Here is an 18032-nt window from a genome sequence, read left to right as displayed (position 1 = left end):
GAGATCTCAGAATATCTTGAGTATGTGGGTTGTATTTTTTCTGTTTGGTGCCATTTGTAGCTTATTATTGAATACAATTGAGACATGGTTTGAATTAGTGATGATGAATAAGATTTTTCTAAGGCTTTTACATACAAACTACTTAAAAAGATATGTGTCAGGCCAAGAAGTGCTTCCTTGCCTCTTTATTGAGCTTTAGTACATTTTGTAGTTCACATGTTTAACAGGAACTTCAGATGCAGACAGCCGTGATACTTTCCTCTTTCTGGGAAATGAAGAAAGTTATAATTTCACTCACAAATTTGTTGTAGGCCAGGGCACTGCATGAATCTTCTGTCCACACTCTGTCCAGCAATGCATTGCATCTTAGTGGAGAATAACAGAATTTGTACTTTGCCTCTGGGTTTCTTTGTCTAGGTCAATGGTGCAAAGTCTGGGACTGAGAGGAGCTAGAGTTCAGAGTGTGGCAGCAACTGGAAAATTCTTTTTTTTACATGCATTTGCTGCCTGATGCAATATGATTGGTCAAGCTCAGGGCACTCAATTGTCAGTAAAATGGAGAGTGACATTTGTTACTTACATGTGAACTAGTCCAAGTCCCTTCTGTCATCAGACTGGTTTCATTGCCAAGAACACACCTTATTTCTTGTGAATATCCTGTGACATCCATCTTATGCTATGAGAATCTCCCTGGGTCAGATCCTCAGCTTGTGTAAATCTGAGTAGCTCTGTTTAAGTGATTGATACTCTAGTGATTTATGCCAGGTGAGCATATTTCGTAATGTTAAGAAACATTCTTAGAATTCAATATTAATTTTTATCAGTTTGTATTATTTTTGCACAATAAAAGGAAAAATATGATAACCACATCAAATTCTCAGGTGTGCTGAGTATACCAGCTTGCAAACAACTTGTACCCCGAATTAGGCTACTTGAAAACATTTTGAAATGGGACAATAAAAATCTGTTTTCAACTGTTAAGACTTATAGATTAATATATACATGGTTTTTTTTTTTTAGAAGGTGGTAGATGTTTCTTTGCTGGTTCTCCAGTACTTGGCTCCCAAAAGAGTTGATGGCTGCAGAGAAGACATAAAGGTGTGTATTCAGGGATGAATCGTTAGAGAGTTGGTATTGGTGCAGCTGTCTAGGGTGCCTTGGAGGATGGCACTCCATGAACCTTTTTCACACTGAGTAAAGGAGAAATTTATTTCTTTTAACTGCTTTCGCGTCAATGATGAACAAGTTTGAGGCCAACAGGAATTTTTCAACTGCTGTTTTGTTAGGTTTGCGAAATACAGGCTGCGAGAGAGAAAAGGGCCTAGCATATGGGCCCCTTAGCCATATGGACTCTGTCTTTGTGACTTTGTTGCTCTGAAAGACATATAGCCCTTCTTGCAAGCGCATTCAGATTCTTTAGTCTTTTTCCCAGCAATAGCTGGTTATCTCATAAACAGTTCAGCTCTGGTTTTGGTATTTTTCTGCACAATTACCAGTATTTATAGAGACATTTGACAAGGAAAAAAATGCAGTTAATTTTGAATGTAGTCACTTGCAGCAAAGGAAGAAATGCATTAAAACTGCAGTGACTAAACCATTCACCTTGCTGAAAAGGCTTCTGTTGTGTTCTAGTGACTCCTACAAGCTGCATGTGTGTGAACTGCAGTACGTAGCACTTGTTAATGTTGAGAAAGCGAATGAATATATAAATACTCCATCAGGGCATCTGAACATCACTTTTCTAATGACTGAGTTGTTTGTTCATAAAAAGACATTTCCTCAGCATCCCCAGAGCTGGATGCATTTGTAAAGGACATTTTTAATATGGCAGGCGTAGCCTGGAAATATCGGGTAGAGTACGTTGGAGCTTTCTCAACGTTCATTTCTACAAATTCTTCCTCTGCACTTTTAGTCTTCCACTTAGGAAAGCTAGAAAATACCATCTTTTACTTCTCCTCTGCTTTTTAAAGCCTTACAGTTATCTGAAACCTCAAGTCCACAAAGGCTTTCCTTTTAATTCTTTCTGCAGGAAAGCATGTGGTTTTTACTTTCTTCTTCTTCTAATTGGCTAATGTAAAAAGAGAGGTTTGAAACTGCAACATTCTCATGCAGAAACCACTTCTTAAGCAAAAATGTATGACTGCTTTTCACGTGGAAGTCAGTGAGAGATTTTATCCTCACCTACCTCACAAGTATGTCTGAGCTCCTAGTCTTTGATGAAGATCTGAGTGTTTTGAGAACTTCAAGCTTAATTCAGAAGGCCTATTGTAAACAGAACTCCCACTGATTTCAAAAGATATTCCATATATGAAGGTCTGATAAAATCAAGATCTTGGAGGGATTAACACTTTTAGTTTAAGAATTCACACATTTAGCAATCAGAAAAATAGACACAAGCTACTCTATATGATTAATTTTTATTGGTTATTTTTAAGGGAAGTGTCTGCTAAAGTAGAGTTTAGAACATGGTAAATGGTCCACACAATGAAAAAAATCATTAATCAGTGTTTCATTATGTTGCTAAGTCAATGAAGAAATAACAGACACTGTCAAGATAAATCAGGGACTCCCAATTTTCAAGGTTTTGCAGTGTCTTATGTAGGTTCATCCCAATTTTGTCTTGCCTGGTCCTTTTGAACCTCTAAGACTGCACCATTTCCTGGAATTCTGCGAAGATAAGAGAAAATTTACAGTAGAAATATTAAAATGAAAGGGTTAGGACTAAAAGATTAGTGGCTTATCAAGAGATTTAGAGTAGGAATGAACAGAAAATGATTACCTGATAGATAATCAGAGGAGAAGAAACTTGTATGGAAGAGAGACATTGTCTAAATGTCCTCTTCTAAACAGCAGATGGAAAGGCAGTGTTTTGCTGACATTTGTAAGCAAGAATAAAATGTTCAAGGTAGTTTTAGCCTTCTCTTTGCATAATACTGATCTTGGGCAAAAATAATGGAATGGCTAATATGGAATTTGAGTAAGAATAAGCTAAGAGCTGAAGTAAAAGAACAAAAAGCAAGCCCATGTGTCTTATTAGCTGTTTGTAATGCTTCAGCAGTTGAGAAGTGTTGATTTAGAGCACAGTCTAAAGCCAAAAACATAGTGCGGTTCCATGTGGTATGATACTGAAGCATTGTGTTGTACAATAAGATATTGTTATTTGGAAGATCTCTTAAATGTTAGGCTTCTGTGAGTTAGGGTGTCTGATCAGTCCCGTCCCTAAATGACTGTGTTAGTATATAGATCGCTTCATAAATCATGTGTGTTTATTCTGGCACATTTGCTAAGGAACTGGATTTAATTCCGTCCAAAGAAAGAAACAGAAGAGTTCTGTCCTCCTAGCACAGCAAGCTCGGGAATCTGCACGCCAGCACATTCCCTGCGTGCTATTCCCTAAACCCCTTTCAAGCTCGTCCAGGCAGCTTGCTTCTCTCATGGGGCGAGCTGCCACTGGCTGCGAGCCTTTTGTGTGAACGTGTGCTTCCTGTTCAAAATGAGCTACAGGAATATGGAATTATTAGATTGGGAGGTTTCTACATTGAGCAGCCATTAAATTACACTGGCATTTCCATGGGGTGAGTGCAATATGTGGCTTCCTAAACCAGCTGTTTCTTGCTATCTGGTCCTTAACCTGCCAGAGAAGATAAATAGCATCCATCCCCATGCATAGAGCCTGCTGTGAGTTGTCGTGTTGGGGTAGTGACATTTGATCATTCTGTTCTCCTTATTATGCAAAACAAATATTGAACTATGTGCTGCTAGCTCTTGCATATTATGAATGATTTCACTGACTAGTGGAATTTCTGTCAGGAGATAAATGCTGTAAATGAGCTAATGTATGTGCTGTTGATTCTCCTGTGTAGAGCTGGTTCTTTTGTTCTTGATTTTATATTTGTGTATCACAAGTGACACTAGTGCTGCTTCACATCAGAGTAAGTGGGAGGAGAAATAAGGGGCGGCTCCTTTCAAAACAACTGGAAATTTGTGAATGAGTGGCAATGAGAAGGTTCCTTAGGGCAGCCCAGGTGGGTTTTTTTGACTTCCTTGTGCAAAAGCAGTTGCAGAGATGAATCTGTAAGATCAGGGCCTGGGTCCGCCCTTTAGCAGGTTGCTGCTGCAAGGGTTTCAGTAAAATCACTGGAGGTCTATTGTACCATCAACATAATAGAGAATCACACATCATTTACAACACACCCTGAGCAGCCTTATTCTGTATATAAATAAGTTAATACCTTCGGCCCCAATTTTACCATCCCCATCATGATCTGCAGCTGCCAAGAAGGTCTTGGTTTCTGAGGTGGTTAACACTCTGGCTCCACACTCAAACCTCTGAAGGAAATACCTAGGAAGAAAACAACTTTGATTATGATTTTCTCACTACATTATTCTTTTATGCTAGTTGTGTAAGCAAACTGATAGCTATCTATAAATAATTTACCACAGTAGCCAAGTCCTCCAAACACTGCTTTGTCTGATGGTCTAAATCTTAGTCATATACATTTCTGCTTTGTAAATCCAGCCCTGATACAATTGATTCTGCCCACTACCAAAATCCAGCCCCAGGGAGTTATTTTTTTCTATACTGAGCATAAAGGGAGGTATTTACTAATTTGTCTTCTCTGTAGGGATTATCTGCTTAAAGACAACTTTCACAATCAGCTGAAGGTTTTATCAGTGTTGAATATAACTTCTGCTCACATTTACAGAACAGTTCTGGAAAGAAAAAAATACTGATGTTTGGAAAGCCTCTAGATAATTAACACAGAAAAGCCTTACTTGAGTTCATCTTCTTCAATAAAGCCACTTTGATCATTGTCGAGAATCCGGAAGATCTCCTTGAGCTGGCTGCTACTCTTTTTAGACATCCCACTGATCTGAAAGAATTTTTTGGGACTAAAGGAATCTGGAGCTGAAAATAAATTAATAAACAAATTAACCCAAGACCACTGCGTTCACTGTTCCTAACGGTCTGAGGATGCTGCTTTGTTACATTTTAGTTGTTCTAAACATGAATGATAGACAAAGCCTGTCAAAGAATGAATTTTGCCATACTGCACCATAACCTCCTAAACATAAAAAAAAAATCACATGGGGATAAATTACAAACTGACAATATAAACCAGTCATGAACAAATATACTGTGACAGCTAAGTAAAGAGATTACAGAAATCTGTTTACAGTATGTGCTTGTTCAGTATTCCTTTGGGACTGAATTAAACTTGCCATCTGTTACTCAAAATAATAGAATTTTTGAGTTTTAATTTTTTTCTCACCTTGGCAGTCCCGCAGAGCAGCAGCAATATCAGAAGGGCTTAGAATGTCTGTAAGGCTCATTTTAAACCTGTGCAAAATAGTATATGGCAAACAGATTTGTGAAATGCAATTGCATCTTACAACAGTTTTTTCTGTGTTTAGAACAATATTATATGGCTAACAAGACTTCTAAGGGTAGATGAATCTAATTGATCAAACTGATATCACTGCTATTCCTAAACAAAGTAGAAGATTTAGTACATTACTTCCTTAAAAATCGTAGTGCTGAAATAATACTTTTTAATGAGATGGAGTAAGTAAATGATGTTGTGAGTTGACCAATTTTTTATCATTTACCCACATCCTACTTAAGTATAGCACATTTTAAAACTATGTAACTGTTAATCTAATAATTAGTCTTACTGGAATGCATGGCATCTGGCAATATAAACAACAGTATATGCAGTGGAAAAAAGCAAGTCAAGAAGGTTTGCTTCTGTGTTCTCCCCAACAGCTCTGAAGAATAAAAAGAAAACTGATACTTATCTATATAAGGTCCATCCATATGTAATTCCATCAATTAAAATAAAAATCTTAGAACAGTGGTTATTGTACTTACTACTGGTGCAGCTCTGCACAGTAATTTAATTAATATCAAGTCAGCTGCTCACCTTTATAGATTTCTCAGCTAGGTAAAGGAAAAATAGCTGAGGAGATACCAGGCAAAATAGTGATGTTGGCTCTGGCTTGCCTGTCTGGCTTATAAAGGATTCAAAAGGTGACAATAACCACTACTTAGGTTACTGTTTCATGGATCAAATGTTTGATTTGAGACCTAGCTCAAATTTCTTCCTTAACTAATTAAACTTTTCTTTCTATTTATATCTTATGATAATATGGACAAGAAGAAAGGGTTTTTTTTTAATAAATCCACCTGTGCTTAATTAAATACAACTCTGCCATCAAAACATAGCCTTTCAATCTCCAAGTCTGCTAAAGATTTTCAGTTAACCTCTGGACCTTAAATTCGGTCATTGGAAGATGACTCCAGCAGTCAAATCCTTATGAAAAGAAAATAGTTTGGCTTCCTTAAGTCTGTTGATCCTTTGGAATCTATAAAGGATGTTGGAGATGGAGGATCAGAGGTGACAATGTGTCATTCTGACAAAGATAACTTGTCACTAGGATGAGGGAAGCATGCTATAATTTGGGGTTATCTTTCTACAGTAAGCTTCATTTCATATTTTCTGACCATTTTCTAAATTACAGTGCTGTCCCTAATTAGGGGTAGAACAGAAAACAGTGCCTTCAGTGACAGCAAAACTCTGAAACTAGGTAAAGCTGAATAAGCTAATCTTGTTGTCTGTATTCCTTGGAAGGTGATGTATAATCAGCTGGCCAACTTAATAATCTATTTTGAATATTTTTAAATGACATTAAATCAATACTAGAATTACTTGAAGTTGTAAGAATCAGACTTTATTAGTGTGGAGATATTTACATACATTTTAAAACACACACTCTCAAACTATTTCCTTAATGTGAAATTATAATTGTAGGTATTATATAAATAATTATATACGTAATATAAATAATTGGGGGTTTATTATCTATTTCAAGAGCATTAATTTTGGGGAAAAAAACTTATGCAAATTGGGAACCCAGATATGGGGTTTTCCTTCTCAGACAAAAATCTATTTCCATGTTTAAGGGGACAAAATTATAGCTGGAAGACCAATAAAAACCACATGTGATTTGGTTAGAATTTATCATATAACAGCGTATTGTGGTATGTAAAGTAATGTTCTCCTAACACATGAGCATTGTTTTATTTTTTAATGAATGGAAATAGCATGGTATGCTGAACAAGTAATACTTTTTATAGTAGCAAAAGTTACAAACTATGCTGTGGAGTAGAGTAGTAATATATCTAAGCCTTGGTGTAAGTTAATGGACTACAGTAGGTTTGCTCCTGATTGGTTTAATGACAGTGAGAAGAGTATCAAGCATAGTGTTTGTTCCATAGCACCCGTTTGTCTGAATTTGGGTAGAGAAATACAAGCTGTAATTAACACAAAAAAGCAGACATAATTTAATGATACTTACCTTTTTTGCTACCTTTTTTGTATGCAAAAGAAGGTGGCATAAATCACAGATAATCAGACTTACCTTTAATTCCAAATACCAGCTATCTAGTAATGAAAGAATGCTCTTTTCTATCTCTTTCAGTAGGAAAACTGTTTATAGTAATCTGGAAGAACTCTTTCCTATCAAACCTAAGAAACATGGGCTGTTGTAAATTAGTATTCTCTGATTAAAACAAATGGAACATGCTGATTTGTTGAAGATCCGATTTCAGGTCTTTTGGTGTTCTTTCCATTTATCTTCATTCAGTACTATATATTCATATTGCTTTCTGTCTGAGATTTGCATGATACTATGATCTATCAGACAGTGGCAGTGGGAATGAAGCGCATACTGTGCTTTCTATGGAATCATCTTGCAATAGCGTTCATCCTTGTAGGTACATTTTGCACTCTGTTGTGAATTTTCTCCTTCATGATAATCTCAAGTTGATAGGAGTTTTAACAGAAGTTTTTTTTACTGATTCCTTCTGACATTTTTACTGCCAAGATGTTTCTAGAGAAAAGGTTTTTTTTTTAGACCTCTGTGATAGCGACATAGATGTTACTTTATAGTAGGTTTCCTTTATTTCTGCTTGCTCCTACACATTGCTCATTGAACTGCTTGCTTCGTTTAAACGTTTGACTTGCCATACAACACTAGTTATTAAAAGCTAATGAGAATGAGGAAATTGAAATGAAATAGAGGAAAATTACGAGATCAAGGTGAGTATATAGTACTCAAGCTCAAAATATGTCTGTGCCTAATTCAGGCACTGTATTAAAATATAACCACCAAATGCTCAAAGAATGGCATCTGCTTACCTCATACACTCTGCCATGGCCCACAGGGTGCTGAACTGTTTTTACATGTGTTCAACAGTAGTAAAGTAGCCAAAATTAGGATTATATTAAAATATGGTCTCAAATAAAAGTGAGCTAATTGCTGCAGTAAGTTAGCTATTATTGCTTACAAAGGGATCTTTTAATGTTTGAAATTCAACACTGATGACAAAAGTGATGCTAATCCTGGCTGAAAGATGATTTACAAAAGCCTAAAAGAGCTGAATTTCAGAATCAAGTTGATGTCACTGTATATTGATACAGGTGGGAATCTAGGGTTACTGGTTTTTATTTATTTATTAATGACACTTCATCTGAAGTACAGGTTTCTCTCCACTACAATTAGAATGAAATAAGGGGGATGAGTATATTATATAAAAGGATGTTTTAACTAGATAACTATTTTACAGCTAAATTATCTGCTTGTTTTCCTTACTTCTGGATTATGTGTTAGCTTAGGTGATTGTAATCAGTTTAGGCATTCAGAAACTGAGATCTACGAGACAAATTTTCTAAAAGATATTATGCAAGCAATGTAATGCTATAAAGAAAATATCTAATAATTCAACAAGAACAACAGCTGCTAGGTAATGAGCAGTTAACAATAGTGCAAAATCTGGTACAGAATCTGAGTATTGCACAGTCTCCGGGAATGTTTAGCACTTGTTCCTGTGAAATTCAAGAAAAAATACTAAATTTGTTTACTTGTTTTTTGGGTTTTTTTTCTCTACTGAGGACATCTGAAAGTGCTATTGAGTTGTTCATCTCAAGATTTATGTACTTTACTTCTGTTGTTTTCCCCCGAGGTGTCTTTATGCACAGTATGTACAGGAATATTAAAGCCCTTTTTTTTGGTTTCAGACTTCCAGAATTATACTTGAAGGTGTAGTTCTGAGAAATACAGAATGTTCATATTGATATGTTCTTGCTAGGAATCTAAACATATAAAACAACTGCTTTCAAATCAAGAACCATTCACTTCCCTAATAAACAGAGGAAAATTGTGTTTCAGTAAATCATTGTCAGGTTGTGGACTACTCTTGCACTCTTTGTGTTCTGTTTGGTATAAAGTACAGAGTTAATTAGCAGTGGCAAGCAACGAAAGACATGACTTCAAGCCAATGCAAAAGAAACATCAGCAGTTGTCTCAGGTGAGATCAGAGGAGAGGTGTTAACCTGAGACCAACTACAGCAGTGTAAAGAGATGCTGTAGCAGCTGTTCTAAAACCCATACAACTCCATCTTTCAGCCCTGGTTGTGTTGGGGCCAGAACAATTGTATCATGATCCTGGATAACAGATTCTGCCTTTGTAATGAGTTTGGAAGTAACTAAAATAGTTATTGAGTAACCTGTGTGGTTGATCATTAATGTTGATGTCTCAATGGTGATGGCAGAGAATCTTAGTGTGAAAATAGCTATAACCACTGAAAAGAGCTTTTAAAACAAAATTATTTATATCCTGCCACTTCAAGTTACTCGGAAGGCACAAGCTTTAATCATATAGAAATAATTACAGGATCCAATTTGAGTGATTGCTTGGGCCATAGTCTTTTACCATGTTTAACAGAGAAGTTTAAGAACATGGTTTAGTATTTGACTTTTTTTGGTACCGTGCATTATTACAATGAAGAATGAAATCCAGGCCTTGGAAGCCTCAGTGACAAAGCTTTCTTTCCCTGCAGCAAGTCAAGGATATTACCCAGAGTACTGAGCAGAGATCTAGACTGTAGAATCCAAGATACAAGATACATCCTGCACCAATGTGAGTCCAGAGCTAAACGAAGACAGGTACTTGTCTCACATTAGAAGAAATGCCTTGTTTATTTTCCCCAGTTTAAATTACATCCTCATCATTCTGTGTAAATAAGATTGATTTCTGTCTGAAAATGATAGCAGAATAGACTAACATAACTGATTAATAGCATAACTAATTCATAGAGATTGTTCCAATCAGGATATTTTTAACTTAAAAAGCTGTCCTGGAAGATCTCTGCTAGCATCTGTTATGCTCTGTGTTTGTCATTAAATGCACTTGCAAGTGCTTCTGTGACTCAGTAACACAATTTTTTGTCTCCGATCTTGAATGTAATGGTCTAAGATGTTTCCGTCTGCTGTCAGCATTATAGCTAGCGTCAAATGGAGTGATCTTTATAAGCCTAAATTGTTCAGGTTTTCTGCGTATTTTAAGAATAACTGTGCCCTAAGGTTGGAAGCTGTGAAATAATCTGGATGCTGCCTTTTGTGACATGTAAAAGATATGTACAGTGGTACTATACTGTTACCAAAGACTTTTTGCACATGGTTGTATTTCGTTATGACCCACAGTGTAAGAAGCCATGGTAAAATAAAGCAAATAGCACTTTCCAACTATTTCTATATTCACTGCCTGTCCTCATTGATGTCAGTGGGATTTCTGCCATTGATTTTAGCAGTAGGAGGATGTATAACCCTTAGTGAGGTATAAAGTAAAAATACCCTATAATTGGAGTTAACCTTAACATAAGTAATCATAAAAAGTCACTTGTTTAACAGAAATGGCCTTCTAAATAAAGGAGAAGCAGGTGTCTAGATTCAGACAAGCACTTAAAGCACATGCATAAAGCATGTGACAAAATGCCATTGACAAAAGACAACCACATATTTAGGGATTCTGGTGGAAAGGGTTGGATAGAAACATTTGCAGAAAACAGGCCATGGTCTCAGACCTCCAAATTTATGATTCCAGAAGAGCATTCTTCACCTTGAGGGAGCTGTTTGGGAATGTATGTTTCTGATCATGTGGCAGTCTTTCCAGCTGTGGCCTTACAGGCACAATTTGAAGAGCTTTGTTAAAGCACATGATAAGCAGTTACAGAAATGTCACAGTACCTGACTGCCTGTGTGAGTGAGAGACAGAGAGGGAAAGGGAGGGAGGGAGGAAGGAAGGAAAGAAAAGTAGAGAAAAGGAAAGAAAAGAAGAGGAAAGGAAAGAAGAGAAAAGAAAAGGAAAGAAAAGAAGAGAAGAGAAAAGGTAAGAAAAGGAAAGAAGAGAAAAAAAGCGAAGAGAAAAGGAAAGGAAAGAGAAAAGAAAGAATTCTTGCAGACAGAAAAAAAACATTTTCTCCACCAATCTGCTTAGTGGTAATACTGAAAGAAGGAAAGGTCTAAAAACATCTCTAGTCACAAGTTCTTCTTAACTTTCTGAAGTGATCACTGAAGCTGATATCAGACTTACCTTGTCATTAATTTTTTACTGTTCTTAATGGAATGGTAAGTGGTGAAATTGTCTTAGATTTGTAGACCTAGCAGGCTAATCAGTGTGGAAGTAAGTGTGGTTAAAAAAAGGAGCTGCCTGCTAAGTCAAAAGTTATCTGAACTGTCTGTGCCTTTCTCTCTCATGTAGCCATTAATATTGGTATCATGCTTGAAGATCTTCAAGTGATCCATATTACATGGTGAAAATATAAAACATAATATCAGCTGAGATACATAGCATTTTCTGACAATAATGAGAGTTTCTAGCCCTGCAATCAGACTGCAGTTACTAATTCCTCAGAATTTCCTTTGTTTAGTGTTCTCCTGAGATGACACTGAAATCATAAATGTGAATTTGTTTGGATAATTCTTTTTTTACTGTTAAGGTAAATTCTACAATATTAGGGCCTGGTTAATTCATTAGAGTTAATGGAAACATATTTTTGGCTAATGTCTAAAGCATGAACACATTATTGAGTATTCATTAAAATCCTGTAGATTGCTTTAATTTTGTGTAATATGATGATATCCCCAGCATTGCATTGATGTTTCCTTCCTTCTCCATAATGTCCTATCATAAATGTGTTACGCATCAGAACCACTATAGCATTAGCAGATAATTTTGAAATGAACATTTTTGATCTGTAAGTACTGAAACATCTTCTTAAATAGCTCCAACAAATACAATATGAGACAGTCATTGTACAGGTTTTTGCAATATTAATGCTTGAGAACAGACTTTTCAAGAGTCCCAAATTTTTGGAAAAGAGTACATGGGAGTAACTATCATGTTGGAAGTATAATGTTCTGGATGGTTAAAGTCATCTAGATTTTTTAAAAGGCAGTTTGGATGTCTGTTTATTTTTATCACATGTGTAAGCCTAAAAAAACCCCATACACCGTAGTGTCTAGTTAGGTACTGTTAGCAATTAGTTAATTTTTATAACCTAATTTGATTGCTGTGTGTGTTTGTATTATGAAAAAATCACGATGACATTATCACACTCTTACTTTTCAATCAGAACCGGAACTTAGTGTACAAACTGGATGACTTTCAGTTAATGAGCAACTGTTCAGAATTTCACATTCTTCTCATTCCTTATTTTGGCTTGCTATTTCACTCTGTAAAGAAAAAATATTAATATTTTAGCAATTTTTGAATGGTGCTCTTCATTGTATTATACGTTCCTCACAAATATTTATGCATTTTTTTACAACCCTGTGAGATGTGGGCATTATGTTTTCCTCAGTTTTGAGGTGGAGGAAAGCAACAGAACATTGATTATTGGGGCAACATGCCCCAATTTGCCACTATGGAGCACCAGTGACTTAATTTTTCAAAGTGCTTGTCACCTAATTGTATCCAAAACACATCTCCCTTTGCCTTCAGTTGCATCTGTAAGGGTTGTAAAAACACTTCCATGCAAAATAAACAACCTAGAATTGTGGTAACGATTAACACTCTATACATTGATTTTGCAAGAACTCATTTTAGCATAAACCATGTTGCTATGATTAAAGAGTACTGAATCTCTGTTCTGGCTTTCTGTGTGCAGACCTTCAAGTCTCCTACTGACAGAGGGGAGCTCTGGGCTCCTGTCTCCCACCCCTGTGCAGGCAGACCTATGTCTTGCTCCTTTGTATCTCTGTGCCGTGGTGTGCAACTTGCCGAGTGCAGCTGGTATGCTGGGTATTTGGTGCCATAGGGATGGAAGCAAAGGGCATTCAGTGTGCAAAGTGGACCCAACAAACGGTACTTATGCCCCAACTGCAAACTAGTGCCACAGACCTTTCCTGAGACCTCCATCCTGCTCCCAGGATGCCTCCATCTGAGGCATAGGGTCCCCTCGTTTGAAAAACAAAATGGTAGCATTCTGTGTTCAGAGGTAATTTAATCTGGCAAAACTAAGTCATCAACAGAAGTGGGCAGGTGGGATACTGGAAACGTTCTGACTTGAATCAATTCAGGCAGATAGAATACTGTTTTAACGTCTTGTAAGTGGAACAATAGTGCCATCATGTGGGCAGGATGGTGAGTAAGTCCTTGGAGAATTTTGAATATATTGCTATTTCAGTAATCTAGATTCATCTTGGATCCAATTGATCTGATATTAAAATTGACAGCTTAATTAGTCCTAGGTCCTGACATTTAATTAGTGTATGAAACATAATCAGTTCCATAAAGAATGACATAAAAACATATGGAGCATTAAACACACCTCTTGATTATATACCACTGCTACCAGTTACCATAACCAGGTTTTATTGGACATTTTATTCATTCTAGTTTTTTACAACAGGTGCTAGCTATTTATGCAAATATTGAAAATTAAATGGCCCACAGAGATGCTTTTAATTTCTCCTTCTCTTAATACTTTTATTAGTATCTTTAATGCCCAAAATTCAGATGAGCAGAGTGGTTCCAATTCAGTCTCCCAGTGATACAAAGACCTGCTGCTTAAAACACTGGGGAATGTGGTTTAAGTAGTGCTTGCACTATATGAAATATTTTCCAGCAATATGAAATCACTTGCCAGCAATCGTTCATGTCCTTCCAGGGTACAAAATGTGTAAATAAATAGTAGGTGTGCAATAGGAAAGATTGTTTATGGCACAGATCTCTTAGTCTTTATCTTGACTGCGTGTTAAGATTTGACCAGAGCTTGAAACTCTGAAAAAGAAATAAAAGAATAATAAAATGGGACCACATTTTGTAATCACACAGTCAAAAAAGTATTTTCTTAATTTTTAGAGTTAAAATGGGAAACTAATGATTCTTCCTCGTATAATCATTCCATAAAGGTAGTACATTGTATACTCACACTAATAGATACCTAAGACAAAGGAAGCATTGCATTTGTCACATCATACCATAGTTCAACAGTAAAAAGCAGTGAAATGATATGCTGAAATTTTATAAATATATCAATTTGAGTTCCAGTCCTGAAAAAGATCTCTGTAGGTGAAAAAAGAGACTGACTGCCTGTAGCCAAGGGCACAATACAGATTGGCTCCTGCATTAGATCCTCTCTACAATACAGAGCTGATCTGAGCACCTCAGAATCAGACCCATAACATCCAATGTATGGAGCAGGGCAGCTGCCTAGACCTGACCATTAGGAAGTCTCAAAGGCAGATACTACTCCGTTTAATAAAGACAGTCTTACCATCCACTCCAATTTTACCATCTCCATCACTATCACCTGCTGCCAGGAATGCCTTGGTCTCAGCATCAGTCAAAGCTCTGGCACTGGATGAGAAATTCTGCAGGAAAAGTCTGTTAAAGGTGAGAGGACAAATGAGTGAGACATACTCAGTATCGAAAGCATTTAGAGTTTGTTATTGGTAATAGCTGTAAAATTCCAAGCCTGATTCAATTCTTGAGACTATTTCAAAAGGTCTTTGTAAATAATTTTGAATTCAATGGCAAAACTTCCTCTAACTTCAGTGACAATAAAGGAAAGAAACGTAACATAAAAATCCTTGATGCCGTTTTTCTTTCATTGGATTAAAAAGGCAAAATTAAAACTGATTCTGTAGTGGCAGGATTCATCCTCCCTCCTGTGTTACCTTCCTTTTTTTCTCCTAAGATGTACACTCTTCAGAGTGGCAAGAATTTTTCTAACCTTACTTTTTAACTTCAAAGTCAGATCAATATGATCTGGAAGATCGAATTCATGCAATAGAAAGAAAGATGAGAGGAAAATAGCCCTTTGAATTCAGTCTAGTAAAAAAATCTTGCAATAATAAAAAACAAACTCTAGCAGAACAGCTATTTTTATCTTCACAGTCTTGTCAGTTATCCCTACATGAAATGAATATTTTAGTGCTATCAGAGTATTTTCTTGTTGTGATCCAGCCTTTCCTTCATTACTTGTCTTGTAGCTCCTTCAGCACAAGCGTACACACGTGTGCACACACATGCACACACATGAGTGTCTCTCATCCAAAGAGAGAAGGAAAGGGAGTATTTCTGATCTCATCCTGCATTTTTAGACAATAAAACACATCTTTTGTTTGGTTAATTCAGTTCATCTTCCTCAATAAAGCCACTCCTGTCCTTGACAAGAATTCCAAACACTTTGGTAAGCCAGTCTTTGGACTTGGAGTTGAGACCAACTTTGATAAAAAAGGCTTTGTAATCGAATCAATCAGCAGCTGAAATAAGCAGGAAGAGGTGACGAAAAGTAGTTAAAGATGTTCTACTTTAAAAAGTAGAACAAAATAAACGCTTTTTGGTCAAAAAGCAGCAAACTGTTCTGCAGTACAGTGAGGGTCATTAAAAATCCCATTCAACAACCTTTGATTTTCCTGAGTTTATTTCAGATAAATGGGATTTTTTTTCCATCAATTCTCTCTCAAGCCTAGGAAGGTAAATATTGATTGTGGTCTTCATCACGCAAGAACATATATTTGTAAATAGATACTTCACTCAAATTCACACAACTTCATGATAAATATTGTGCTTGTACTGAAATCAGCAGGTGTTTTATTATTATTCTCAAAAAAACCCAGGATTTTAGCCTCTGGATTTTTCTCATACTTAAAATTGCTACAATGTACAAGTGATGATGGGTGCCTGTACCATGGCTGGTGAAGATTAAAACTCGCATCTGTTCCATTAGCTTGCCTCCTTTTTATCTTTTTGATCAAACAATTAAATCTGTAATTAGGAAATATAACAAGAACATCCTACCATGTACCCTGGAGAGAAAATCAACATTATACTGTCTAGTTCATCCTTTCAGCCTTTTCTGCTTCCATTGGAACTGGGATGTTGGGGTGGTGAGGACAAAGGGATTTGGTAGATAAACTAAAAAGTCAAGTTTAAAACATGAAAGTTACCTTAACAGCTCTGTAGGCCATCAGCAATTTCAGCTCCTGTCAGGATACCAGAAAAAGCCATGTCAAAGGTACTGTAAAATGAAAAATAATGTTGGGTAGAGTTCATATTCATCTTGCTCTATTGGCCTTTGGTGCTGCCCCATGAGGACAGCCAGGTTTGATTAGTGAGGCAGCTGCAACCTAGGTCCCAGGGCAGATCAGGGGAGCTGCCCTGCAGGAGCTGACTGTTCCATCCTTTAGTTCAGACACATGCAGTCCATCTGGCTTGCTGTTATTTCTAGTTAAGTCTTAAGGTGCACAAGCTGAGGACAAAACCAAATGTATTTACAGAACTGCACAGCATTCGGGGATCTTTGTTTATTTCCGTGCATTTTTTTGTGTGGATTATTGTGATGTATTCAAAAGCTCCAGAGGGAAGGTTGAACTCAGCTTGCCACTGAGTTTGCCCCAGAAGAGAAAGAACTGTAAGGTGAAAGATCCGCAGAGTCCTCTTGGCTTAATTCTTTTTCAGATGACAGAGCTAATGACTTATATAGACCTTAGTTGAGTCCTCTTGACCTTTTACAGAAGTCCTAGGGTTACATGATGGCTTAGGTGCCCCAGCGGGTGAGTTGTTGTGGCTGACAAGACCTGCTAGCTAATCAGATTGATATTTGTATCCTAAAGGAATGTGCACAGTGTTTTAGACAATATATAAGATTTAGTGCTGTACAAAGTAAATCCTCTCAGCTTGCACCTATTTTTAGTCTAGTGAATGATTTTTGATCTGTGAATGAAAAAAATTATTTTTTTTTATTGCTTAATGATAGCAACAAATGGACATCCTCACGGTAGACTTTAAGGGCCCAATCCTGATGGGAATTACCCAAGAAACATTACTTCTGCAATTGCCCTAATAGTCTTAATAATACTAATACTGATACATTTGTAATAGATATATCTGACATACAAGTAGAATTTCACATCAGCCCAAAGTATTTTCAATAAGCTGATATATAAGCTTTGGTTACCCAGTTACTGAAATATGTACTTCAGACTATAACAGTCTAAAACTGAAGACATTTGCTCAATAATAATTCATTGCATGGTGCACATTTTAACGCATCGTAACAAATGTGTCCATTTAGAGAATGAAGGTTGTCAGTTGTTCAGCAGCACACAGAAGTATGCATCAATTAATGATAAGAAGTGAAACAGAGTAGTGAAATCTGAGATATTTAGTTCTTTCTTTCTGTACTGAAAAAAAAAACCTTGTGTAAGTATTCAAACAGTAGCTAAGCTCAAGCTGCAGCTTTTCTCTTACTGGTTATTAATAGGATCCTTCGCTTGGCAATCTCATGAAATCTGTTGGAACTTAATGGCCTTGAGAATGGCTGAAATTGGTCAGTGGTGTAAAAAGCCATTGGGAGAACATTTCACACCCACACATACATAACCGTGCACAGAGTATCATTGTAGATATAAAGAATATTTAGTAATGCCATTACATTTAAAATAAAGCCTAACACTTGGTCAATATAACATAAAGCTGCTGTCTTTTCTTTCAAAAATTATATATGTGAAAATACAGACAAAAATCTGATCTTGCACATCTTAATTTCCCTTGATCATTTCTTCAAGAGGAGAATGCTTAGCAGAAGCGCTAAGTGTATTCTAAACCCATGCTGTGTGGTAAATTGAACATTGTGAAAGCAAAGTTTTCTAAGCTATGTAAGACCGACTGAGCAAGTTAC

General features: G+C 36.5%; 2 protein-coding genes across 2 annotated transcripts; both read right to left on the bottom strand.

Moving 5' to 3' along the window:
• Window positions 1-2567: 2567 nt before the first annotated feature.
• Window positions 2568-5334, bottom strand: LOC142062531 (parvalbumin, thymic CPV3). The gene is made up of 4 exons (XM_075105033.1): window positions 5274-5334; window positions 4777-4909; window positions 4233-4342; window positions 2568-2667 (listed from the first exon to the last, which is right to left on the bottom strand). The coding sequence occupies exons 1-4, from the start codon at window positions 5332-5334 to the stop codon at window positions 2642-2644; spliced, it is 330 nt and encodes a 109-aa protein (XP_074961134.1). The 3' UTR covers window positions 2568-2641.
• Window positions 5335-14099: 8765 nt separating this feature from the next.
• On the bottom strand, window positions 14100-15601 carry LOC142062929 (parvalbumin beta-like; the record flags this gene model as incomplete). The annotated part of the gene is made up of 3 exons (XM_075106195.1): window positions 14100-14125; window positions 14622-14731; window positions 15480-15601. Coding segments are annotated over 3 exons (258 nt in total), but the record flags the coding sequence as incomplete, so codon positions are not given.
• Window positions 15602-18032: the final 2431 nt, after the last annotated feature.

Source organism: Phalacrocorax aristotelis, chromosome 10 (assembly GCF_949628215.1).
Source record: "Phalacrocorax aristotelis chromosome 10, bGulAri2.1, whole genome shotgun sequence".
Taxonomy (NCBI): Eukaryota; Metazoa; Chordata; class Aves; order Suliformes; family Phalacrocoracidae; genus Phalacrocorax; species Phalacrocorax aristotelis.
The sequence above is the reverse complement of the archived record's forward strand: the minus strand, read 5'-3'. Positions and strand labels throughout refer to the sequence as shown.

Excerpts from the sequence above, each read along its gene's own strand:
- LOC142062531 (XM_075105033.1), bottom strand. The coding sequence starts at position 5,334 with ATGAGCCTTACAGACATTCTAAGCCCTTCTGATATTGCTGCTGCTCTG. Across the intron at positions 4,910-5,273 it reads TGCTCTGCGGGACTGCCAAG|CTCCAGATTCCTTTAGTCCC; the intron begins GTGAGAAAAAAA and ends ATTTATTTTCAG. Across the intron at positions 2,668-4,232 it reads TGGTAAAATTGGGGCCGAAG|AATTCCAGGAAATGGTGCAG; the intron begins GTATTAACTTAT and ends TTATCTTCGCAG.